This window comes from Cydia fagiglandana, chromosome Z (assembly GCF_963556715.1).
Source record: "Cydia fagiglandana chromosome Z, ilCydFagi1.1, whole genome shotgun sequence".
NCBI lineage: Eukaryota > Metazoa > Arthropoda > Insecta > Lepidoptera > Tortricidae > Cydia > Cydia fagiglandana.
Genome location: NC_085959.1, coordinates 25,776,794 through 25,804,755, shown reverse-complemented (window position 1 = coordinate 25,804,755; position 27,962 = coordinate 25,776,794). Strand labels below are relative to the sequence as shown.

General features: G+C 41.0%; 2 protein-coding genes across 2 annotated transcripts in view; one reads left to right on the top strand and one right to left on the bottom strand.

Moving 5' to 3' along the window:
* Positions 1-27,962, bottom strand: part of LOC134678798 (acetylcholinesterase-like) — a 75,093-nt gene that overhangs the window by 13,170 nt on the left and 33,961 nt on the right. The window contains exon 2 of the mRNA XM_063537495.1: positions 20,292-20,373. The gene's annotated coding sequence lies outside the window, so the exon portion shown is untranslated. The remainder of the gene's footprint in view (positions 1-20,291; positions 20,374-27,962) is intronic.
* On the top strand, positions 298-6,201 carry LOC134678091 (uncharacterized). The gene has a single exon (XM_063536540.1). It carries the CDS (start codon positions 298-300, stop codon positions 6,199-6,201), a length of 5,904 nt encoding a protein of 1,967 aa, XP_063392610.1.

Below are 27,962 nucleotides of genomic sequence, written 5' to 3'. Positions count from 1 at the left end.
GCATAAAATAGGTGGTTATAAAAGCCGGTACATCGCCCCGCTCCGCGTCAGTCTAGAGCCAGCAGCCGACCAGGAAACAACTAAAAGAAGAAAAAGGAACCTCTCCAACCTCGACCCTCCTGCATCTGAATAAGCCAGCTGCGTGTTTCATTCCATCCTCTGCTACCTATGAGAATTCTACAGTCCACTCTCTCCCCTCCCCTGCGCACCCCCGCTGCGACACACGAAGATAGGGCCTAACACTCACATTGTTTGGTCCTCGTCGAAGCCGGATCTCTGAAGCAAGAAGACAGCAAGATGGCGAAAACAAGAAACAACCACAGCAAAGAAGATGAAGAATCGTCAGAAAAATCTCCGGGCTCCGGGGAAACAGGCACGACATCGGGCACCGGCGCTACAGGCACGACATCGGGCACCGGCGCCACCGACACTACGTCAGGCACCGGCACCACGTCAGGCACCGGCACTACGTCGGGCACCGGCACTACGTCGGGCACCGGCACTACGTCGGGCACCGGCACTACGTCGGGCACCGGCACTACGTCGGGCACCGGCACTACGTCGGGCACCGGCGCTACGTTGGGTTCAGCGGAGACGCTGGACACAGTTGCATCGTCGGGTACGGGCGCCATCAAGAAGACGCGTCCCAGACCAGAAAATCAACCCGGGCCGAGCAACGCCGTCCACCCCGCCGACACGTCGGGCATCAAAGCAACGCCTGCGGCCAGCCTAGCCAACACGATCGTCGAACGCAACCCCACCCAATTGATGCCACCACCGAGACAACCAGCGAAACCCGCTCGGTCACACCGATCTAAGGCCTCCAGCAAGAGACTCCTCGCGGAGTTGGAGGCCAAGGAGAGGTTGGCCGAGCTAGAGGTGAAGCGTGTACAAGCAGAAGCCAAACTAGCAAGAATACGTCAAGAAAGAATAGAACTGGTGTCATCAAGAGAGGAGTCTGAAGAAGAGGAAGAGGACCTCGCGCCGCAGCGCATCGCCGACTGGTTCAATCGCCGACCACAACAAGCGACAGAGATAGAAGAGGCCGTCCATATAGAAGAAACGCAAGAGCCCGCCGCGCGCACTACTAGACGACGCGCGCGGCCGGATACATACGAAGACACTCGTGCGATGGACGTGTCGTCGCTAACCGCCGCCCTCACAGAAGCCATTCAAGCCAGCAAGTCCTACAAGAAGTACATACCCGACTTGCCGACCTTTAGTGGCCTGTGCACCGAGTGGCTACAATTTAAGGCCGCGTACAACGAGTCCGCGCCCAGTTTCTCTGCAAGTGAAAACGTCGCCCGTATAAGAAGAAGTCTGAAAGGTGTCGCCGCGGAGGCCGTCAGCGCCCTCCTAATCAGCCAGCCACATCCCGAGGACGTCATCCGAGCACTAGAAAGAAGATACGGAAGACCAGACGCTCTACTCATCAACGAACTGGAGAAGATTAAGGGACTGCCGCGCCTCACCGACAACCCGCGCGATCTGTGCATATTCGCCAGCCGGATCGCGAACACTGTGACGACTATCGAAATATTGAAGAAACCGCAGTACCTCTACAACCCGGAGCTACTGCGGTCGATAGTCGACAAATTATCGCCGATAATTCGCAACAAATGGTACGACTACGCAGCTACGAGAGAAGAGACGCCCGAGCTCAAGAAAGTTGCCGACTTTTTGAACAATGAAGCCGACAAGTGCACACCTTACGCTCCGCCTGAGAATACGACGGAAAATAAAGAAGTAAGAAGCGCAAGAAAGAAGCCCGAGCGAACGTACGCCGCCGCGGTCGAGACGAATAAGAAGCCAAAAGAAGAGAAGCCAGCGTGCCCGCTATGTGAACACGCTACGCATCAACTGCCGTCGTGCCCGCAATTTATGAAGATCGACACGAACGAGCGCTGGGAGGTGGCCAAGAAAAACAATATCTGCTACCGGTGCCTCGTCAGCAAACATCGACGCTTCGCCTGCCGAGCGAAGCCTTGCGGCCAGCAAGGCTGCCCCATGAGACATCATCGCCTACTACACCACGAGAAGTCGTCACCCGCGGCCGCCGCTGCAGCCGCTGCCGAGCCACCCCCACCACACAAACCTGAAGAAGTCGTGGCCTCGGCAGTGAACCAGATCGCCTGCGCGACAGCACGTACAAGACGCGCCTACCTGAAGATAGTACCAGTCACACTACGCGGCCCGCGGGCGGAAGCAGACACATTCGCTCTACTCGACGAAGGCAGCACCGTGACAATTATCGACTCAGCGCTGGCGGACACACTCGGGCTCGACGGCCCCACCGAACCAATGTGGGTGCAGGGAGTAGGAGGAAAAGAGATGGAACACAATCAGAGCAGGAGGGTCGAGGTTTACATACGCAACAAGTACGGCGGGCAGGAGCAGCGCATATCAAACGCGCATACCGTCGGCAGTCTGGGCTTCACCACACAATCCATAGGTGTGAGCGAGATAGAAGGCTGCACACATCTCAGAGGACTCAAGCACAAGTTAACTTACCGCGGCGCAACCCCACAAATACTCATCGGTCAAGACAACTGGGAGCTAATCGTGTCGCGAGAAATAAGAAGAGGACGGCGCGATCAACTCGTCGCTTCAAGAACCCTACTAGGATGGGTACTCCACGGCTGTCGCACCACTAGAGCGGAGCCGATCGCGTACTGCTGTGCGCACCTCACGCGGGCCAAGTCAACTGAAGACATAGAAGAAACAATGAAGAAATATTTCGCTCTCGAGTCCCTAGCGATCGAGCCGAGGCGACCGAGCAGCGATCCCGAGCAACAAGCGCTTCGCATACTAGAGGAGAAGAGCCGCCGCTTACCCGACGGCAGGTTCGAAACGGGGCTACTGTGGCGCAATCAAGAAGAAACAATACCTAACAATCGCAACGACGCACTGAAGCGGCTACACACGCTCGAGAGGAAGCTGGATCGAGACGCCAACCTGAAACAACAATACAACGAACGCGTCAACAACCTACTTACCTCAAGTTACGCCGAGCGCGCGACCACGCCACCTAGCGGAAGGACGTGGTACCTACCTCACTTCGCCGTCTGCAACCCAGAGAAGCCGAAGATAAGACTGGTCCATGATGCTGCGGCCACCTCACACGGCCGCAGCCTCAACGACATGCTACATACGGGCCCAGACTTTCTGCAATCGCTGCCCGGCGTCATCATGAAGTTTCGTCAACACGGCATCGCAGTCTCAGCTGATCTGAAAGAGATGTTTATGCAGATCAAGATACGCGAAGAGGACCGGGACGCGCTCCGCTTCCTGTGGAGGGGCGACCGCCGCGAGGGGGAACCAGAAGAATACCGCATGACTTCAGTTATATTCGGCGCGTCGTCATCGCCGTGCACCGCTCTATACATCAAAAATAGAAACGCACGAGAACACGCGACACAGTATCCGGAGGCTGCGCGAGCGATAGAGCGCAACCACTACATGGACGACTATCTCCAGAGCTTCAACACAATAGAAGAGGCGAGACAAGTAGCAAGAGACGTCGATCATGTGCACAAACAAGCCAAGTTTCAACTGCGTGGGTGGGCTACAAACGAATATGAAGCAATAAAAGACGTCGTCGGCAGCGAAGAGCGAGAGGGAAACACAGTCCCTATCGGCGGGAGCGAGATAGAAAAAACACTCGGCCTGCTGTGGGACACGAACGAAGATAGCATCCGGTTTCGCCTCAACACAAGAAGAGCTCAGCCCGAAGTGATCAATGATCTCCGGCCACCGACGAAGAGAGAGGCCCTAAGCATCATCATGTCAATATTCGACCCGCTCGGCCTAATTTCACCTATCACGACGCCGGCCAAACGAATAATGCAAGACACGTGGCAACACAACACAGGCTGGGACGAAGCTATACCAGAAGAGCTGCGCGAGCGCTGGAGCGAGTGGCTACAACAACTGCGAGATCTAGGTACCCTAAAAATACCTAGATGCTACGACGCGACGCCTGCCACCGTACGCGACCTGCACACCTTCGTCGACGCTAGTGAAGAAGCATATGCGGCCGCCGTATACTGGAGGATGACGAGGGCCGACGGGTCAGTGAAAATAGCCCTAGCCGCCGCCAAGAGCCGCGTCACACCGAGGAAGCCTATCTCCATACCTAGACTGGAGCTACAAGCGGCCGTCCTAGGCGTACGGCTAGCAAGAACAGTGATAGAAGAGCACGACTTCGAGATCGCTTCAAAAACATACTGGAGCGACTCTCGCACGGCGCTAGCATGGATACGCGCCGAGCCTCGCACATTCAAGACGTTCGTGGCCCACAGACTCGCCGAGATAGAAGATCACACTAAGAAAAACGAGTGGAGATGGGTACCGACAGCACACAACGTAGCCGACGACGCGACCCGCGCCACCCCAGCTGACTTCGATACGAGCCACAGATGGTTCGTAGGCCCGTCGTTCCTGTACAATGAAGAATCGACTTGGCCCCGTGAGAATAAAGTCGAAGTTCCTGTGACCGGTGAAGAAAAGGAGACGTGCGCCGCGACAGCTGCCGTGCCCCTAGATAAGCACGCAGCTATACCTAAGTTCGAGCGCTTCTCCAAGTGGACGCGACTACTACGAGCGACCGCGCGCGTGCTACAGTTCATCGACCTCGTGCGCCCTCGACCCCGTGAACCCGCCCGGCCCGCGACACAACTTGTCGCGGCGGCCAGGCGCAAACGAACGCGCGCAAACGAGTCACAAGACGGAGCCTGGAATAAGCGCGCCACTCACACACGCGTGCCAGCCAAGATCGCCGCCACACCGCCGCCAGAGGAGAAGAAGTACTTAGTGTTAGAAGCCAAATACCTAAGTGCCGCCGAGAAGCTGTTAATACGCGCCTCACAAGAAGATAGCTACGAGAAAGAGAGAGGGCGCATAGCGAGCGGCCGCGCGCCAGACAAGGACGACCGACTAGCCAAGCTGAGCGTATATATGGACGAAGACAACATTATACGTCTACGGGGCAGAATAGCGGCCGGCGACTTACAAGAAGAGACAGTGCGACCTATAGTGCTACACGGGAAACACCACTATACAAAGTTATATGTTTCACACGTCCACGAACAGTTACATCACGGCGGCACCGAAATAGTGGTCAACGATCTACGACAGCGCGTGCACATAGTGAAGATAAGGCCGACAGTGAAACAAGTGATCGCCCAGTGTCCACGGTGTCGACTGCGTCGTGCGAAGCCCGCGGCGCCATCTACGGGTGACCTGCCAGCGGCGCGCCTAGCACACCACGTTAGGCCCTTCACCTACACAGGCCTAGACTACTACGGGCCGCAAGAAGTCACAGTGGGCCGCCATAGAGAGAAGAGGTACGTCGCGCTGTTCACCTGTATGACGTCGAGGGCCGTACACCTGGAGATGGTCGTCTCGCTTAGCACCGACTCCGCCATCAACGCACTGCGCCGCTTTATTGCTCGGCGCGGGTGCCCTACAGAGCTGTGGAGCGACAACGGCACCGCCTTCAGAGGTGCCCACCGAGAGCTGGCGGAAGCGATGAGAGACGCCGCCCACGCACGCCGCATCAACTGGCGCTTTCTCCCCCCCGCCGCCCCATTCATGGCGGGCGTGTGGGAACGTATGGTGCGCACCGTGAAGGAAGCGATGAAGGCTACGCTGCACGAGAAGTACCCGAGCGACGAGACCCTACAGACCCTACTGGCGGAGGCGGAAGCGACCGTCAACTCAAGACCGCTGACCTACGTGGCCGTGAACCCAGAGGACCCGCCGGCCCTGACCCCGAACATGATCCTGTTAGGGCCGGACTGCTACTCACCTGCACCCGGCACCTTCGAGGAGAGCGACACCAACGCGCGACAACACTGGAAGCGCGCCCAGCAGCTCGCCGACACCTTCTGGCAGCGCTGGGTCCGCGAGTACGCGCCGCTACTCCAACACCGGCGGGAGCCCTACGACGAAGGAGTCGCCCCGGCCGTCGGAGACGTCGTGATCATCTGCGACTCCAACCTCCCCCGCAACACATGGCCGCGTGGGATAGTGACGCAGACGTACCCAGGCAAGGATGGCGTAGTTCGAGTCGTGGACGTCTCTACGAGCAAGGGACACGTGCTGAGGAGGCCGACCAAGAAGATCGTTGTGCTACCAGTAGGTTCGCGAAGCGACGGCGGGAGAAATGTACACGACGCGCGTCCCAGTCATCAAATGTAATTAGATAAGTAAATTCATTAAGAGATAATTTAGATTAAGATCCTAATTTGTGAATAATAAAATATTACCCTATTGTCTTTTCATTACGTAGCTCTGCTTAACGAGGGGGGCAAAGTGTGGGTCGCCGAGGACGACACACACTTTGCGCCTTTCCAATAAGTTTACTAAGATAGGCTAGGGCCTAATAAGAATAGATTAGGTAGGATAGCTTATAAGACTTGTAAGTTTAATAAAATGTATTTATAAAATAAATAAATAAGTGCCAGAGGGCCGAGGAAAGAGAGGTTCCCCAATTAGAAAGAGATAGGTAGATAGGTAACCTGCGCGCATGCGCCAATCTCTCACGATCCGCGCATGCGCGCCCCGCGGGGAGCGGGGGACGAGGCGCATAAAATAGGTGGTTATAAAAGCCGGTACATCGCCCCGCTCCGCGTCAGTCTAGAGCCAGCAGCCGACCAGGAAACAACTAAAAGAAGAAAAAGGAACCTCTCCAACCTCGACCCTCCTGCATCTGAATAAGCCAGCTGCGTGTTTCATTCCATCCTCTGCTACCTATGAGAATTCTACAGTCCACTCTCTCCCCTCCCCTGCGCACCCCCGCTGCGACACACGAAGATAGGGCCTAACACTCACATGACCATCATGTTTAAGTTCCATTTTTATATTCATTAGGACCTTCGATATATTCGACATATTTCACAATGTGAAATTCACATTCACATCAATTGGACCATTGTTGGTGTTCTCTAAATAATAGTTAATATGATCATACTACATGAAGAAACACCGTTATCGAGCCAACAGTTGCTAACGGCTTTACGATGGTTACGTTCAAGCTCTCAATATCATGTGACAGGTGACGCACATGGGGTATCGAATATGATGATATATTACGTCGCTATGTTCGAGACGTATGCGGGTAAATAGCATCGCGCATTTTCCCAGGGTCGCGGACGTCATTCATGGATCGTTAATACTTATTCATTGATTAAAATGGAGCTGCCTATGTAGATCGAAATGAAACCGTTATATTAATGTGATGGTGGTTTGTGGTCTTCATTTAGAATTATATTAAGTTCCATAATTTTATGCACACCTCCTGGGAATGCACAAACTTGGATTACACGCGTTTAGGACCAAATAAAATACTATAATTACTATATTCAGTTTCGGTTAATGATCGTTACGGAATAATACAACCCTGTTTGTTAAACTTCGTAAAAATGTACTACTTTGCCAATATGAACAAGGCTGACTGACTGATTCATCAACGCAGAGCCGAAACTTCAAAAGATAGAAAGTTGAAATTTGCACACCTACAGCTGCAACCTAGTGTACAACGTGTACAAGAGATAAGAAGCGATTTTGAGAAATTGAACCTGTAAGGGGTAACCCCCTAAAGGTGATGAAAGTTCTTATAGGGTTCAAGTTTTATTTTAAGTTATGAATTTGAAACTTTGTAAATAGGTATTTTATTAAAAACCAAGACAACTAATTACAGCGTTTTTGAAAATTCTTTCTCTAAAATTTCGATGGAGATCTAACAGTTTTTAAGAGTTAAGCCACTCAACATGCTGCATGGTCTCCCGTTGAAGCCATGATCTTATGCAGCACGAAGTGTAACACCATTGTATAATATAAAACAAATCGTCGGTATACTTCTAAAACATGATAACTACCTGAAACATAGTTTCGAGAAAACGCGAGTCGAAAGTTTGATCCTCAAATAAGGGAATTTAGAAACGCGTTTTGACAATTTTACTTTCCCACTTAATTTTTTTGGATATTAAAATTGTCTATAAATTGATAAAAGTGATATTCTTAAACCGAAAAATATATTATATTGACCGACAAAAACATGGCATGTGTTAGTTATCATGTTTTACCTGTATAAAAAATGGACTCATTTTTGTGTATTTGTTTATAATCATATAAAAAATAATTATAACTAATTAAAAAAAATACAGTGATAAAAAATACTAGTTCACACGACATTATAAGCAAATTTTAAAAACTAACGTAGAAATTAAAAGTAATAAATTACATGCAACGTGTTATTACTTACAGGTAAATAGTTATAAGTGATTCTAATATTTCTTTTTAGGTTTCCCTCCTTTATTGAAGGAACATATGACAATACACTCCTTATTAACTAAATTACTTAAAAAAAATATTATACTGATTTTGTTAGCGTTTACCGAGCATATTTACATTGTTTTAAGTAAATTTAATATTATCTAGTTGTATATTAGATCGCGTATTGAAAGAAATATCTACAGGTAAATAGTAATGAATAATGTTATAATATTTTACCAGTTACTATAACTAGGTTCTTAATTATAGGTACATCCAGGCAAAACATGTTAACGTTACTTTATATATTTTGCGTGACCAATTTTATGAGATATGTTGTTTTAAATACTCTTATTATTTTTTACGTATACACTATATTTAATTTCCTGTCTGTTAGTACTTTTTTACACTTTATAACTTTGTTAATAATAAACATATAAAAAAAATGTCACATATATATTTAAAACAATAAAATGTGAACATAACTGTATAAATAACTCATTTTTGACCATGTCAGTTATCATGTTTTGGAAGTATACCGACGAAATAATAAAAGACATATAATTATTATAACAAACAAGTTGCAAAGTAAATGCCTAACTAACCAGTTTACAACTAATTTATAAAAACATTACAACAATGGTGGCGATAAATATTAAAATCGTAAATGCGACCACCTACGACATATAAGTGACAGCTGGCATAATCTGTAGCACATGATTGGCAGTTGCAGCCGGGCTAGCACGGGATTGGCGCGACAGTATCTCGCGGCGAGATAGACTACCCGTCTTTTTCTAATGTTAACAAAAGAGGGACGGGTAGTCTATCTCGCCGCGAGATACTGTCGCGCCAATCGTGTGCTTGGCCTACACCTACAGGAATTGAATCAAGAAGCCGTATTTTTGAACCAACATGGTGTACAGTGATCTAGGACGCCTTCCTGCTCTATTGTTTGTTCAGGTCATTTTCCTTTTTGTGAGCAGTAATGCCGCACCTTTTTTAACTTTTTGCACAATTGGTTGGCTTGTACCAATATTTTTTGGATACATCTCGAGTAGATGGATTCTAAAGCTCCGAAGTAGATACATTGCAAGATTTTTTTGTGCAAAATTTTCTCCCCAACGCTTTTTCTTTCGACGATATCTTGATAAAAAACAAAGTAATGTTTTTTTTTTAAATCAAGAACGGTAAAAAAATTATATTTAATATTCGCCACAGATAAATCAAAAACATCGCGTAAAAAAATTTATATTTAATATTCGCCACAGATAAATCAAAAACATCGCGTTGGTACCCAAAAACATTAAGTACATGAAAATGTTGGCGACAATTTAATAGCACTCGACCCCATAGAAAAGAATATTAATATTGGTTTTGCGCCATATAAACTCCCCATACTATTGAAACTTGATGTGAACTCACGCATGAGCGGCGCCGCTTGGTGAGTGAAAATTCAATATTAGTTTTTTTTCAGGAAAAATAAATTTAAGGCACATACCTACATAAACAACTTTAAGGATTACTAAACACGTTTATTGATTGAGTAACGCTATGAAAGTTCAAAAAAAGTCCCCCTCCTTAACTTTTGAACTGTGTACAAAAATAAAATAAAAACTATATCTAGTTAGGGGCTGTCCATAAATTACGTCATCGATTTTTGACCCCCCCCCCCCCTTAAAATCATCCAAAAATCCCGTTTCCTCCTACGTTATGCTACCATCATCCGATGTCCAGATCCCCCCCCCCCTAATTTGAAATGACGTAATTTATGACATGATGATATGAGGAAGATTTTAGAGGAGGCCTATGTCAGTGGACAAGCAAGAAATAATTAAAAAAATAGAGCAAATAAAATAAAACATGTAACTACACATAATACCTAGCAATAAAGGCTATCTTTATCTTTAATCTATGACGTATTTAAATTTATTTCTGTATATTTAGGGTTGTTAGTTTTAATTTAGTATTATTTATAGATGTATTTAGTTCATAAGTTATTTATTTGTCTTTCTACTGTCTTTTTCCTATGAAATAAACTTTCATTTATGAATAACCCCTTATTCTGTAGGTACTACTTAATTAAACAGTTTTATTATATGTATACTTAGTAAAATAATATCTACTTAAAACAAATAAAATACGTAGGTACGCCCTTTTACATACTTCTATGACTTTTTCATATCGTATGAAGGTACGGACTGAATATGTTTAAGTTTTCTTTTATAGAATTTAGCAGTGGCGATTTATTACTATGAGAACTAACAATTTTTTAATCCATACTTGCGTTTTATGTTATGCAGAATAAAGTTATTTAAGTTGAATTGCATTTCTTCCTTCTTCCTATGAAATAGCATTTTTTAGCAAATAGCAGTACCTACATCTTGGTAGCTCGATTTAGTATGGAAGTATGGTTTTATGCGGCAGAAAGCACGAAACTTGGCATGCATGTAAAGAAAATAGTAATACCTATTTTCTTAATTTTAACTGTTATTTATGCTGATAGCCGTTTTACCCATAGAGTTTACCAAGTGTCATGAATAAGAATTAAGACATTGTCATTCATCATTGGAAAAAATATGAAAGGTTTAGTTACTATAAAATTGATTCATTTTGTGTAAAAGAAATAACAAAACCCTAGAATAGAGCCTTTAAATGTCGTTATTCTTTACAGGTAAATTTATTTATATTTAAAACAATATTTGTAGTAAGTAGATTAGATGTATTAAGTTCGGTTTCAAAATAAAACTTTATTCTTTACAAAGAAACGCAATTTCGCCTTTATTTCATTCACTATAGTATGTTATTATTATATGCATATAGCGTTTACGTTGACAAGAATAATAAGAATAAATAGCAGTAGAAACATGCCGAGGAGTTAATGTTTCCCCCTCTTGACCCCACTCTTATGACCCTATTTTAGCTTTTATACATTTTCAAATTAGCATAGTTAGTCGCTGCACTTATTTACTTATTCCACTAGTCGTCGGACGCAAATATATGAGGGAAAATTAATTATAACTTGAAAACTATCAGTGTATACTTTCAAAGACAATATTGTAGAGGATTTTATGCAGAATATACTTCTTCTAGACATAACTATTGTAGCTTTCACAGGTTGCATGAAAATGTATAAAAACTAAAAATAGAGACATAAAAGTTGAAACATTAGTTATCTCCTTGGCGTGTTTCTGCTTCAACTTTTTCTTTTACACCTTAAACCTATATACATGCCAAGTTTTGTCCTTCCTGCCGCTTGGGACTATACTAACAGCAAATAAAAAAGCATTTAGAGACTGCAGGCAGTTGCTTGGTTTGTATTTTATCTAAGTATATCAAAAGAAATCCCGCAGAACGTTTATGACGGGCATTAGAATTCCAATTTATATGAGCCTGATTATGTCCTCACAATTAAAATTAATCAAATTATCTTCGGCTTCCACAAATTATTCCCAACTCTGGTCAGGACGAAGATGATATCGACAAGCCCGTGTCCCCGGTGAAACATATAATTTCATTTTAATTAACAAGTTACTTTTCAATTCATGTGAAACTATTTCAATAGGTGTTGCACTGCGTTCACCAAAGATGCAGCCATTTCGATCTTCTGGTGTTCTTAACAAACGGAGTGTATAGTATAGCTACCCAAAATTTTTGTTCTCCAATATTTTTTATTCCATTCGCGTTTTTCTCCACTTTTTTATTTTCCTATGCAGTTGTGTTAGACTATTAGGCTAATTTTTCGGACGCATGAATATACGTTTTTGTTGCTACGTTTATTTTATTCCATGCATTTCGTCTCCTAGTCCGTATTAACTCCATACCTATCATGTACCTGCAGAACCAAATCTCACTATTATTTTATCATATACTGTTATTCTGTCACACCAATTAACTCAAAGTGAAATGGCCTATGAACCAAAAACTTTATGTCAAAAAAAATACCAATAAGGAAAGGTAACGAAAAGTTGCGTTTCATTTAAAAACAACTTAAAGTATTTGTTATTTTGACAAGTAATGGTACATACATTACCTACATGAGTGTGTTGTTATGTGTTCAGAAACCGCATGTTACAAACGGCATTGCAGCATCGTTGCTCTGTCGTGGATATTAGGTGGCGTTATTGTTTACTAGTGTTCGGACTGAACCGGATTGGATTGCGACTGACCAGTGAAAGACAGCTCTGGTAACATTAACATTAGAGATGCCCCGAATAGTGAATTTGGCCGAATACCGAATATTCGGCATGAAATGCGAACATTTTGAGTCACAATTATTATAAAAACTGTTCGCCAACAAATCACAACGTATATTTTTATGTTGAACAGAATCAATTAATGTAGTTAGAGTCAATCAAATCAGACCCATGATAAAAATAAAATATTCTGTAATCAACAAATGCTCAAAAACGTATTTAACTAACTTTCCAAGAATACATTATATACCTAGTTTTTGGTTATTTTTTGTGTAATTTTTCTTTTTAGGTAGGTGCAACAGGTATTCGGTATTCGGCCGAATAGTAGGCAACATTCGGCTGAATACCGAAAATTCGGCAAAGTGGCCGAATTGTTGCCGAATATTCGTGGCATCCCTAATTAACATCTGTTAATGTTACTAGCGCTGTCTTTATCTTTACTAATTAAACTTAATTAGGTGACCTATAAGTTTCGACGTCAACAGCGCAGATAAGAGAGAAGTCAAAATTCACACGAAAGTACTAAACATTATAGCGAAATCATCGATTGAATTGTTGACCGGTAGTAGATCTATGGGTACTTTACCATCCTATAAATATTTTTTTTGGGATAATCTTACACAGATCAAACAAAGCTTGTATTATGGATACTATGATTTACCTTCTTATATAGATAAATGCATACTCAGGTACGTATATAAATATATTTATAACATCCATAACTCGGGAACAAAATGAACAACCATTCGTGATAAACACACAAATAAATGTCCTTACCCCGGAATTCGAACCCAGAACCTCTTGTTTTGTAGGCTAGGAGCTTCACTACCGGGCTAGGAGGCCGAATATTTTATGTAATTAAATGATAGCCGCAATTATACTATAATGCCACTTCTCTGCGATTTTTTGGCATCATCCTGAAATGGAACTAGATAAGGTTGCCAAATGATATGATATTCGGATGCCAAAAGTAGTGCCTGACTCGCCTTGTTTTACCAGCAGTAATCTTGGATCATGATAAACTTGTATCACTTTACGATTGCGAACAATATAGATTCGAACCAAGCTAACCCTAAGTGTGGGAATGTCATTATAAATATTAAATATCCAATATTAATATTCATTAAAAAAGATTTTTGTATACGTATATTTACACTTTTTATAGTAAGTATTTAGCACACTGAGTAAAAACATAAAGTACCCATTAACTCACATTATAGACGGGTCTAACGCGAATTATATTCAATTACCTTTATTTTCAGCCGCGACCACGACCAGTGAAACCTGTGTCGAAACGTCGGTAAATAAAGGTAATTGAATATAATTCGCGTTAGACCCGTCTATAATGTGAGTTAATATGTATTCAAAACGCGAAAGTTTAAAATATTATAAAGTACCCATATAAAAATTTTGCATAAAACGAGATGATCCGGACCGTCTTGGTGAACTTTTATGATAAGTACATACTGAAAATTGAACGTCGTATTGGTTTAAAACAGTTAAAAAACCGAAATTGCCGTAGGTATTACGATACAGCCGGATCGCGTGCGCCAAGGTCACGAGTCTATGAAGATATAGCAGCCATTTGCATTTCAAAGACAGTCCTTGAAAGGTAGCAATGCGACAGCAAGGTTTTTGATGCAGAGCTACCCCTGCTGTAAAGCGATCGTACGATTAAGGGTCGGTTGCACCAAACCGTCTGTCACCGTTAAAGCGTTCGCGAAATTGATTTGTATGGGAAATTTCATACTTCCCAGCTGTTTGACTTTAATTAGTCTGTTAAATGTAGTTGGTGCAACTGGGCTTAAGTGATTCACAAACTAGCTTATGTTAATTTGTGACAGAACAATAGTTACAATTTAAGAATAAATGAAAGTGATTCCGCTGCGGCATGGTGCCGTAGAAGCTGGTAGCATTTCCTCGCTGTATCGCAATAGTTATTATTTGTGCGAAGAAGCTGCTAGCTCGACGATAAACCGGTGGCGCCTGCTATTCATTTGTTTTGTTATTATATATTTTTTATTGGAAGCCAATGATTCCTATGAATTTGAAAAATGGCAGTTATTGTCACACGCAAACTAATTTCGTATTTAAATGTTTGAAAAACGAACTTAAGTTTACCCGTGAATCCTTTTTGAATGTTTGGTTCCTTCTGCTATGTCATATGTATAATTGATACATGATTTCATATATTAAAGCATTTATTTTAGTTTTATCTGAAATTTCTATTAATTACGAATTTAATAATGATTCTGAGTATGAGTTAATTCCAGATCGTTCATGTCACCAATTTCTTCTTTTGAAATTTCGATACCCTATCAATACTAGTTCAACTAGTTGTGACATCAAGAATACTTATTTCTTGAAGAATGCTTGTGTCTGTCGAAGTTGTAGCACGATACGGTTAATTACCAATTACATTGTACAATGTAGCAGTTCACACAGACTTAGTCACTATTAACAGAATTCAACGCATCATATTTTCAACTTCCTGGTTGCTACTTTCGACGCTACCTTGTGTTTGAGGACCTCCATGAATAATCTTGCATTCGGGCCACAACTGAACAATAAGTTCTTCAACCATGTTCGTTCGTTCATGGTATCTCGTATTATCATGCATACATAATATGAACCTGCCATTATCAGAAGAGCAAAATATTTTCTCGACCATAAAATAACGTAATCTTCTTCTCCTTGTCCTTTTCCCATTATTAAGGGTCGGCTCTCCTAGTTATGCTTCAATGCCTGGGTCGTCTCAAGTGTGAATTGGGCTTCTTCCATATCCCACTTCACTGTTGCCAGCCATGACAGTCGGGGAACATATCTAGCATGTGTTCGGATTCTCGGCGCATGATATGTCCAAACCATCGGAGTCACCTTTCGGTTAATTTATCGGCCAAAGGTCTGACTTTAAAACTACCTCGGACGTAGGTGTTACGGATGTGGTCAAGTAAGGTGACACCTCCGGCCCTTGCTTATCCTCTAGCTGTTTTTTGAGAGGCCAGCACTCGGCACCGCCGTACACCACCGGTTTCGTAGTTAACATTCTGTCCACATATGCCAAATGGGGGCTATCATAAGGGAGTACCTTTGCAGCGCTTTGTACTTACGACTTTTAACTAAGAAAAGACGATTTTTTGCATTCACTCAAAAACGACTAGCCCCATCATGTTCGCTATATAGTTTTCATTGAAGTATTTACTGGGCATTTTCACTCAACTGTGCACCTTTAACGGCCGGTTAGCAATCGTTACAAAACTGACGGTCAATGTCAAATCCCATACATTTTGTCAGGAATGTATAGGTAACATTTAAACGTTGCTGAAACACGACTTAAGTCGCGCTTTAATGGCCAAGTCAAAATTAAAATGCCCTAAGCTCTTTGTTTCACGATTATCTTTTTCATATTTTTGGACCCGTGGTTCATACGTCAAATTTTTTTTTCGGAGCATAATATATTTCCGAAAATATTAACTATAGGTATCAAAAAATGGTTTTAGAAGTAGAAGTTTTGCGAGAGCTTTTTTTTATACTTTTTTACCGTTTTGTCGCAATGCATGATTTGCCAAATTGCAGCTTTCTAGCACTAACGATCACGGAGCAAAGCAGGACTGAGAGACAGACAGACAGACAGACGTGGCGAAACTAATGAGGGTTAAGGGCGTGGGAAAGGGTTTTTAGGTGCGCTTAAAGCGCCGAACCGATCTAGTTGAAATTTGGTATAGAGATTGATTGACTCACGAGGCAGGACATAGGAGAGTTTTTATTCCATTTTTAATGGAAATCCATGAGTTCTTTAAAAAAAACTTATTGATATAATTTAATTTTTCGTACTTAATAAAGAATGTTGCTGCAGTTTTGATCAATTTGTATGGGAAGTATGTATGGGGAATCAACAAAATCAGATTGGATAAAAAAGTCTACATAAGTTTCGGTTGCTATTTCGGCCGAAACTAGAGCCAAAGCCGAACCTTTCGGTTTCGGCAAAAAAACATGTGTCGATCGGACACTAATGGTTGCCGAATCTTTCTTTTCTGCTGCCACCTGTCCAGCCATAAATAGACTGTATATCTCTAAAAAGAACATATTTTATTACTTCCATTTGATCAGTGTCTCTTTTTAGCTGGTTTGATAGTGCACGCCGTTGTATGTTGTATGGGAACCTTGCACTTTGTGACTATGCGCTGAAACTTGGCACATTTAATTCTTAGCTGGTCTTGAGTAGATTCAGACCGGGAGCCATCGAGCAGCCATGCGCGATGCCTTTAGAGAATTTTAGTGGGAGGGAAAGGGGGAAGTCCGACGCTGCCGCGCTCGAATTGAAGCAACATTTCTCTAAAACTTTATGTAATTGTGATATGTATATCATTTTCGGAGAAATTAAGGACGGGGAATCTATATTTAGAACAAAACAATGCGCTTGCAAACAAAAACATGCTAGCGCATATATAAAACGAGATATTTAGTTTTATCCTTTTAGAAGTCTGTTTTACTTTATTTAAGACTTATTTTATTTTCCATTTTTAGTTTTTCTTACGAGTGATGCATCATTTTGCAAGGTACGTTCCTGTCTGGCCAACAAATAAAAGGTAACATACAAAATATATGGAATTGACATGATAACCTCCTCCTTTTTTGAAGTCGGTTAAAAAGTATGTAAGTACCTAATGGTACAAGGTGTGTGCTCTGAAGCATTCCTTGGGCAAAGCATTTGCCAACGCATCCGCTACTTGCTTTTTGGATGCCACATAGTCCTAGGACATTTACCTTATTTTCGTGGTGCAGTTCTTTCACGAACTTGTACTGTGTGTCTGTATACTTAGTCTAGAAATGGAACACAGGGTTTTTGAGTAGTTTGATTGCACTTTGGTTGTCTTCATAAAAAGTATGTAAGTAACTTATGGTCAGTTTTATCAATAACGTCTCCGGTTGTTCTTATGTAGTAAACGGCGAGTACTTGCAAATACATAATCTCGTAGCCAGGACTATTCACCAGTTACTTGTTTTCCTATACGACCTTGGGGATCGCGAAGTACTCGGCAAAATCGGCATAAATAACAGAGATTTTGACACATCCAAACCTAGTAAGAAACATGTCTAGTGACGGTTTACCATTGTAAAACTCAGCAAGTCATAAATCCCATATCAAAACCTAGTAAGGGACTAGACATACCATCAGGTTTTAGCGTGGTTATCTAGCAAGTAGGCTTACTAGGTTTTTGAACTCGGTATCAATGCATGGCAGACGTGCGGGGCACTGCGCCTGCCCCATATGTATAAAAACCTAGTAAGGGTTTCAGATTGAATTTAAACAAACAATTACAAGAGCGTAATATGCTATCATTTATGGTACTAGCAAAAAGCAGAGCTTTGTAAGGGGTCGATAAGTTTTTCTACCTAATGGTGCCGGACCGCGACTGTGATTTAGTCCCAGGCTTGTTCCATGTTTGATCGATTGAATACGTAATAAGTCCGTTAAGGACGCACCTATAAATGAGAGCAAGAAACAAATATAGTAACCGGACCCCGGTCGCTGTCCGGTACACCTGTCTGTTACGGCTTTTACTTTATTCATTAAAAACGTGTCCAGATGACAAAATCAAATTGACAATATCATCCACACGTAATATACATTTCATAAGCGCTTATTACATTCTCCTACACGGTCGCCTAGTACTTTTTGTAAAGAATTAAGCCAACTGGCTTTTCTATATAATGTTGGGTCGGCGAGCTAAAGTCATCATGCGATGAAATGATCGACACAGATATAATTCGTTGGCACGCCCCATCCTTATCAAAAAGACTATAAAGTCACCGCACGCTTGTCTACGTGCCGCCACATACAAAAGACTTAATTATAATTTTCTCTACTCATTCAGCTCCACCGCGCTCCTAGTTAAAGAGCACGGCATGTGGAAATAGGCTTTTTTATGTTACACTAAATGCTCAACTTTTACTTCATTTTTTTTTATTTACCTATAAGTTAATACCACTGTCCACGTTTAATTTGACGAATAGTTAGTTACATGCGAACCGCAAATGATAATAATTATACTACGTAGGTATTTTTAATTATTACAACGGTTGGGAGCTTCCAAAATATAAAGTTTATTTTTTATGCGCTCCTAATTTACTATTATGTATATTAATTAGAAGAAAACAATTCAATACAATGGGGAACGGTTAATACGTACAGTCAGCTGCAGAGAAAGTTGCCCACCTCTGCAAACAAATTTTTATGCAGTCGGGTCAATTATCCCTGCAGCTTACTATACATCAAATAATCTAAACATGTTCCTGGCACACTGTAAAAATATTTTACAGATAATTATGAACTTTTCTGTTCAATAACATAAAGCTTGTCCCAGAAAAAATAGTCATGAATTTTCACAAAATCTTACAGAAATAATTAAAACCAACTTTTTTATTACAAATGTACCTGTTTTTGTACCAGTACGCGTTTTTTAGGGTTCCGTACCCAAAGGGTAAAACGGGACCCTATTACTAAGACTTCGCTGTCCGTCCGTCCGTCCGTCCGTCCGTCTGTCACCAGGCTGTATCTCACGAACCGTGATAGCTAGACAGTTGAAATTTTCACAGATGATGTATTTCTGTTGCCGCTATAACAACAAATACTAAAAACAGAATAAAATAAAGATTTAAATGGGGCTCCCATACAACAAACGTGATTTTTGACCAAAGTTAAGCAACGTCGGGAGGGGTCAGTACTTGGATGGGTGACCGTTTTCTTTTTGCTTTTTTTTGTTTTTTTTTTTGCATTATGGTACGGAACCGGAGTCCGACTCGCACTTGCCCGGTTTTTTAGTATTAGACTTTATTCAACTAGCAATCTAATTTCCTTTTGATACCTGCCTGAAGATTTTGAACATCCGAATCCGTTATTAATTTTGAAGCTTCATTCCATTTTCGCTTGATGTTTTCAACTGACGTGGCGCTACTTTTAAAAGTTTCTGCTTCATACGAGTCCAATATTTTTCAATAATTCGGGACAGTTAGGAGGAATAAGGTGTATTTCCACAAATTCAATATTGTTGGCTTTGTACCACTCTCCCGCTTTCTTTGGAGTAATGGCACGTAGCCAAATCAAGCCTAAACAAAACGGGTGTTCTGTGGCGTTTTATGAACGGCAACAACCGTTTTTTAAGGTATATATCGCCATTTATTGAAGAAGTCAATTGACTAGCAATATTTGGCACCACATTATTAGCAGCAACAAGGTCATTCAGGAAGGTTTTCCCCAGAAATTTAAAAGATCTCTTGATTTAGTTTTTTCATTTCGCAGAAAATCAGACCAATCAGAAGGTACCTAAGCCATTATTGGCAATAACTTGCCGTCGAATGCCAGCCCCTCTTCCTTCTCGTTCTTGTCTCTTTAAGCTATTCGACAGATCCCATACAAGGACAATTCTCTTCGCATTTACTTTTGTACTACATAGAAAAGTTTTGGAAAACTATTGAAAGGTTTTGGAGTACTTTAGCCGAATCATTTGTACAAGTGCAGCACCATCAAAGATTATACCATCAAATTACGTTTTCCGTTTATGTTAGAGATTCTAGTTTCTCGGCTAGATCAGCCTTAAGGCTAAGCGTAATATGCGTATGAAGGATACGTAGACTGTTGTATGGTCGATTGTGGTGGGTCGCACTGGGCGTTTTAGGAGGCATATAAAATATTAGTGTGATACCTACTAATGGTCTGATTAAGTTGGAAATCGTACAAAATTAGGGTCAATGTTTTTTTTACATCGAGCAGTAAGTAGGTAACCTAAGCTTCCTTAATAAGTGCATATTAATAAGTCGTACCTGTTACCTGGCACTAACTGCAGAACGTCATGGCCGGCGGGGGTGCGCGTGGTCCACCACTTCACATTCTTTCGCAGAATGCCTGCGGAAGACATTACATTACGTAAAATATCTGATTATGGCGTCATTCATAAATCTAACAGCCTTTGATAATCTTTTGTCCCCATGGGCCGATAGACGGCCTGAAACCCGACCGCAACTTTTATGGGAACTGCACGCCGAAGTTGCAGTTGCAGATTGCAGTCCGTCTGTACCGGCGCTATATCTCAATTTTTCGGATACGGTACAGGCAGCAGCAGAAGTTGCTAAGCGGGCCAAGTGTTCAAAATGATCTTGACGCGACTTTATTGTTAAGAGAATAAGAGCGTGTCAATTATGAACACCTCGCCCGCTTAGCAACTGCTGCTAACTGTAAATAATAACGTCGGTGTGTAAAGTCTCGACTTCTCGAGTAATCAACTAAAGGCTATAACGCTTAGGGTTAAGGTCGTGCTAACTAATTCAACCTCGACTGAGTTGATACACTGCTATTAGTCAATAACAAGGACAAGTCATTAAAGAAAACTAATACGAATAATAGCATCTTATGGCGCTATTTATTATGTTTGCTTTTTAGCTGTTGGATCACTGGACTTTAATAACTTCAAAGCTTTCCCTAGTTTAAGCTAGCAGGGAGGGCCAAGCGAAAAGTTCGGCAATCAAAATGCATATCTCCAAAACTAATCATGCGACGCGGAAACCCGACATGGCGGGAAGGAAACACAATTCACCATTTAGCGTGCTCGAGAAACTGAAAACGGTGAAAAATAGAGATACCTACTAATCCTAAAAATACGTGCAATACCTCATTAGATTCGTCATGATGCCCAGAAAAATGTATTCGAAGCGTGTATTAGCACACAATAGTAGATTGTTAAACCAAGTGTTGAAAGGCACCCATTTCTGTCCTGTCGAGGTAGTTTGGCGCTTGAACGCAGTGAGAGAGTGAGAGACAGAAATGGTGCCTTTCACCCGAGTTAAACACTCTACTTTTCATATCGAATGCGAGGAAACCAAACAAGACAAGGCGATTTCGCAAAATCAGTAATAATAGAAGTACCTAATAGATCTACGGCCATGATTTATTTTCCTTAGGACTCACTTGCAATCGGAGACTTTACATGTGTGAAGATTAATAAGTTATTAATCTTTTAGTTATTAACATTTTTTAAGAAACTGCTGTAATTTTAAAATGCTTTGTTCATTATAGTATGAAAATCAGCGGGATTGCCTCTTACTTTTTAATTTTATACCATTTCGTTCTAAAAGCCGCAACAGACTACCGGACCGCACCGCGACCTTGGCGCGCCGCTCCATGTAATAACATAATAAAAGTATTAAATAACAATCTAATTAATAATATAAGTAATTTTTATCTTGTATTTTATTTTATTTTCATGAATATAGTGCTAAATAACTTTAAACATCAATTTAATATCGTACAAACGTTTAACTGTGGCTGTATAAGATTCAGCCTTTGCTCATTTACGCAAGTGTAAGGTTTAAAAAATATTTTTGGGGTATTCCTTTTGGTTCCCGCCTTATGAAATCGAGTAAATAGAATTCAACGAAAGAAATCAAGAATAATTTGTTTTTAACAATTCACTTACATCATTTTTTATAAAAAAAGGATCAAAGTGGGATTAGTAAAATTAAACAATTACCAATTGTTCCAGGCGAGGAAATAAAGACACTATTTTTCCATTTTGTTTCCACCCAGTTGTTCGTGGGACGGGGACGTAGAGGAGTACACCACTTTTCTGCACTAGAGCATAAACGTATCACTTTCTGCGCACCTTTTAGAACAACAAAGACCCACTTTCAGAGCATGAGATATGAAAAAAATATCAAAAGTTATGCCTAAATAAAAATAGGGGGAAAAAAGTAGATACTTTTTAGTTCCCCAATATCTCAAATACGTATTTTAATATTTAAGAAACCAAAATTAATATTATAAAAGAGGAGGATATTTCCAACAATACATTCCATACTTGCAGAACCGTATCTCCATTATTTATACTTTTTAGGGTTCCGTACCTCAAAAGGAAAAAACTGAACCCTTATAGAATCACTCGTGCGTCTGTCTGTCTGTCCGTCTGTCACAGCCTATTTTCTCCGAAACTACTGGACCAATGAAGTTGAAATTTGGTACACGTAAGTTTGTGACCCAAATACGAAAATGTAACGTAACCAAATGAATTTTAAACATAGGGGCCACTTTTGGGGTGTAAATAAGAAAAATAAAAAATAAAGTTTTTCAAACTGTATCTTGTTACATGTCAAATGAAAGAGCTCAATGTGAGAATTTCAAATATATATGTTTTATAATTTTAGAATAAACAGTTTAGAAGTAAGGTTTACTCGGGTAATTCCGAATGTCGAAAACTGTCGGATAATTCCGAAGAGACTTTTATTATGATGGAATTAAGGGTGATTTTCATCTGAATTTCGGAATTATCCGACATTCGGTATTATCCGAATACACCTTAATCACGAAAACAGGCAAAAAATGACCACCCCCCCCCCCCCCCCGAGGCCCTTTATCTCCGAAACTACTGGGTCAAAAATTTTGAAAAAAATACATATAATAGGTATTTACCTATAAATGACAGGAAAACCTATTATCAATGTACAGTCAAGCGTGAGTCGGACTTAATTACTTAGTTTAAGATCCGACCCCTACGGATTTTTTAAAGACATATCACTCACGTTTCACCTTAAAAAAAATACATTGTTAAAATTGTGTAATGTACGGAACCCTTGGAACGCGAGTCCGACTCGCACTTGGCCGGTTTTATTCAACGCTGAACACAGCCCCCCGCGCCACATTTTCAGGAAACGCACGCGACGTGAAAAAGCGAGTAGGTACGTGACATTAAATATAATTTTAAAGGTATTAAATATTCATTGAATATTTTTTTTTAAATATGGTGTATTTCAAACATGTTAACAAATGTACCTACTACTTGCAGAAATTTATCTTAGTTATTTTTAAACAAGTTAGGCAATTTTTTATTTAAAAAAAAATCTCGAACTACCTTCTTTATTGAAAACGTAAAATTTTGCCGCTTTCTAGAGCCCTTCTCATATACATGCTTACGTGTGGTACCTCATTAGATGCAGACTGATTTATATAGGTAGAACAATATAAGCGTTTATTAGTGTATTAAAAGTACCTATTATCTCTTAGCTACTATCACGCTTTGCGATTGTTACATTTTAGCTAGGACCCTAAATTAAAGCTAAATTGGTTGTTCTATACTTACGCTATGGAATGTCCAATTTAGCTAGAACCCTAAAGGCTCCTCTACACGATGGGCCAGCGCTAGAATGAGATAGCAATATCACTTGCTCCCTCTAACGCATAAATGCGTTCCTTGGAGTGGCCGGCGTTGACCGATCTTGTTGAGGAGCCATAAATGGCGTAACCATCACGGAGCGCGACTCTGCAAGTCTGCATGAATGTTTATTGCAACTGAATAATTGTTAGGTATCGCACGATTTTGGAAGAATTAATAGAATACGTTTTAAGGAGATCCCATTGTCTTAAATAATGTATAAGAGTGTCAGAAAGGGATTAAGCAAATATGTAGGTATTAAAAACTACGTCTACATCTACTGGCTAATTACTACAGTTTCCTCTATTCTAAAATCATTTTGTTTGTCCCGCGCATCAATTGAAAGCAACAATCTTGTACTAACATACAGTAAATGAAATAAAAACCTTGACGATAGAAAATGTTCTAAATGTACAGATTACCAAAGACTGTTTGCAGATCGCAGCTGGTTTCATGCTCGCGACGCGACCTTGGAACCCGAGAGGTGAAGGACGAAATCGTTTTCACTCATTACATGCTAGCGGGGATTCGGATGCGCGTCCCCTTTGTTCGCTCGTACTTTTTAGGGTTCCGTACCCAAAGGGTAAAACGGGACACTATTACTAAGACTTCGCTGTCCGTCCGTCTGTCACCAAGCTGTATCTCACGAACCGTGATAGCTAAACAGTTGAAATTTTCACAGATGATGTATTTCTGTTGCCGCTATAACAACAAATACTAAAAACATTATAAAATAAAGATTTAAGTGGGGCTCCGATACAACAAACGTGATTTTTGACCAAAGTTATTAAGCAACGTCGGGCGTGGTCAGTACTTGGATGGGTGACCGTTTTTGTTTTTGCATTTTTTTCCGTTTTTTTTGCATTATGGTACGGAACCCTTCGTGCGCGAGTCCGACTCGCACTTGCCCGGTTTTTTGTTTAGTTTTGGGCGATTCTAACCCTAAAGGACTAGTTTTTGACAGTACCTTCCTTAGACGTTTTTAAAGAAGGCTAAATTTGCTACAATACAAGATCAGAATTGTCTGTGTAGATTGAATAGTTTCCAAGATAAAGGCTTTCAAAATTTTGATTTTTTTGAAATTGAGCTCGTAAGCTAAGTGAGTGCAGTGAGTATGCACTTATGACTCAGGCGATGCCGCTCGGCACGATTGTTCCTAAGGTCAAACAAAGCTGCTTTGGCTCAATAGCTACAAGATCGTACCGTACCTACCCCACAAAAAGGGAGGGGAAATGTCGGATCCCCAGGTCCAATCTTTGCTATATTTCTTCCTTAGAGAGCTGAAGTTTTTTACGAATTTTCAAATACTGCCTGCTACCCCGAAGCATAGGTTAGTCAGACTTTTTTTTGAGGTTCTCGCGTATGTACAGTCAGCCAAGAAAGTGGTCTAGCACTTTTCGACTCTATCTTCTGATTGATAGAGTCGAAAAGTGGTAGACCACTTTCTTGGCTGACCGTACATAAATAATGTGTTACTTTCCACATCACTAATATTTATTGCTAATACAGACACAGGAATATGCGGGGCAAATTTTGTTGACAGGAAGGACTTCCTATATCGTCAAATTAAATTATCGGTGCTCGTTCTATATACCTAATAGTGATCGCTCCCCAACATTGTGTGTTTTTTTGTTATATTGTTCAACATAGCATATTTTAAATAATCGCTAGGTTAAGTATATAAAGGTAGGGCGTAATACCTATTGCACTAAAAAATTACATAAGTACATATTTTATATTTATGAGTGAAAATAAATAATGCCTCCTAAAAAATAAAAACTCGCAAATAAAATCTCTCGCTAGGCATATGAAAACCGAAAGACATAGAGGTATTCATGAAGAAAAAAATTGGGATGTGTAAAATTATAAAATTGTCTTGTCTTAAAAACGAAGTAGAGTATATTGAGTTATTATTTAATTTTTTTTACTCTTATACTTTATATTTTAACAAGCAAACCCTTGAGTGATCGCTAGTCTATAGAACTAGCATCGATAGTTGAGTTTATCGATACAGGGACTCCCTATTTGTTTTACTAAACAAATTTGCCCCGCGGATTCCTATGCACAGATTCTTATGTGTGCAGGCTTAATTTTATATGGTAATATTCTACAAGAATTAAATCCAAATACAAAAATACCGTTTGAACTGAAAGAAAAAAATTACGATTTTTTATTTGACGGACAGGAGTACAAGGATGTGAAAAGGGCCCCTAATAAGTACCTAAAGGTACTTATTAGGGAAAGCAACACGGCTCCACCAATATACCGACAATTTTGTTTCGAGCCCATGCATGCAGCAGTGCTGTACGAGAAGGTAATATGATATGGATAACGTTTTTAAAAGGATATTTTTTCACCAATAAAAGTCTCATATCAAAATAAATTAAGTAGATTAAACATTACTATTATGGTTCTCATTACTGGGTAATTTTATCTACATGTGTAAATTTTATTTTATTAGAATAAACAAAATTGTTCTCTTAACTAGCGCAAAAAACTGCAGAAAAGTTGACGAGATAAGTATAAGTACCCAGGCGCTAGAGCCAGATTTTTTTTAAGCTTACTGCAATTTGAAAATGTTCCCTGGCTCTTGCCGTGCGAGCCAATAATGAGTACTTCAGCTCTTTACAAGTACCAGCACTTTCCGTCCGAGTCGAGCGCGGTCGAGAACCTTCAGCATTAAATGTTAGGCTGACCTGAGAGTATATATTTACTACTTACCTACTACGTGATATTCACATTTTGTTAATTATTTTCGATAATTTACATTTTATGAAGGCTCAATAACCTATACGGCCACTTTCTGACCGGCAGGTCGTAGGTATGCTTTTTTGCCAGCTACATAGTATACATGTAGGACCCTCGGGTGTCATCTCAGTGTAATACGGGTGTCACCTCGGTGTATTTTAATCAGTATTTGTAGTGTCGTAGAACAAATGTAAGGTGGCTGAAACAGGAGGACTGCAATGCAAAGTAGCGGCGCCACTGCCACGCCGGCGCCGGGTCCGTTTATTGGCGAGCCGGATATTTACTGCTTTCGGCGACACCACGTTTATTCCACATCCCATTTATAAATCCGTATAAATAATCAACAAAAGTTACAGCATATAGGTAATAGCTGTCTAAATATATTAATATATATACATATTATAGACAATACGGCATGGGTAGGTATTGTTTAAGGTGCAGTAGGTGCCTAGATTGAGAAAAGCCGTAGCGCTTTTTTAAATCACCGTACGGCTGCCGTAAATTTAATTAGCAATCTTGAAGCCTTCTTTAGGGACTGTATCGATTCTTGTCCTGAGTTTTAAACTTTCTCTCGATTGAAATAAATCACGAAGGTCTATAACACACTTTAAACATTTGTAACAAATTATGCACAAAAGCTAAAAATATGAAAAATGCTAAAAATAATCGGCAATATCATGATATTCATGATTGATAACGTAACGTACAAAAAAAATAAATGAAACATGATATCCGCGCTCCCGGGCACGCAGTTCCAGTTCCATCCATAAAAACACGACAGGAACTTACTGGACTTGACTCAAGGTTAAGACAAAAGAAGTAAGACAACTAAAAGTTTTTTAAAATAAACACAAACGACAAAGTAACAGATAAAGAAAGGTAAACGGATGTCAACGACAATTTAACTATACAGGACAAAATTTATGCGTGATTCAACATTAAGGTCCTACGAAAGCCGCGAATACCGTTTCGTAAGCCACATCCGCTAGCTTCGTCCCGCCCGCGAGCACGCACACATTCTTGTGTGTGCCACTGTTTAGAAATTATTTCTCCGTATTATCATGTTTTGTAAAGGTTTGACGTACCTACTGTGCCTACTGTGGCATAGTAAAATTGTTTTCATATCTCATGCTCTGAAAGTGGGTCGTTGTTGTTCTAAAAGGTGCGCAGAAAGTGATACGTTTATGCTCTAGTGCAGAAAAGTGGTGTACTCCTCTGCGTCCCCGTCCCACGAACAACTGGGTGGAAACAAAATGGAAAAATAGTGTCTTTATTTCCTCGCCTGGAACAATTGGTAATTGTTTAATTTTATTAATCCCACGTTGATCCTTTTTTTATAAAAAAATATGTAAGTGAATTGTTAAAAACAAATTATTCTTGATTTCTTTGAATTCTATTTACTCGATTTCATAAGGCGGGAACCAAAAGGAATACACCAAAAATATTTTTTTAAACCTTACACTTGCGTAAATGAGCAAAGGCAGAATCTTATACAGCCACAGTTAAACGTTTGTACGATATTAAATTGATTTTTAAAGTTATTTAG

Bases quoted from the DNA above. Each gene is read 5' to 3' on its own strand.
- LOC134678091 (XM_063536540.1), top strand. From the start codon at position 298: ATGGCGAAAACAAGAAACAACCACAGCAAAGAAGATGAAGAATCGTCA.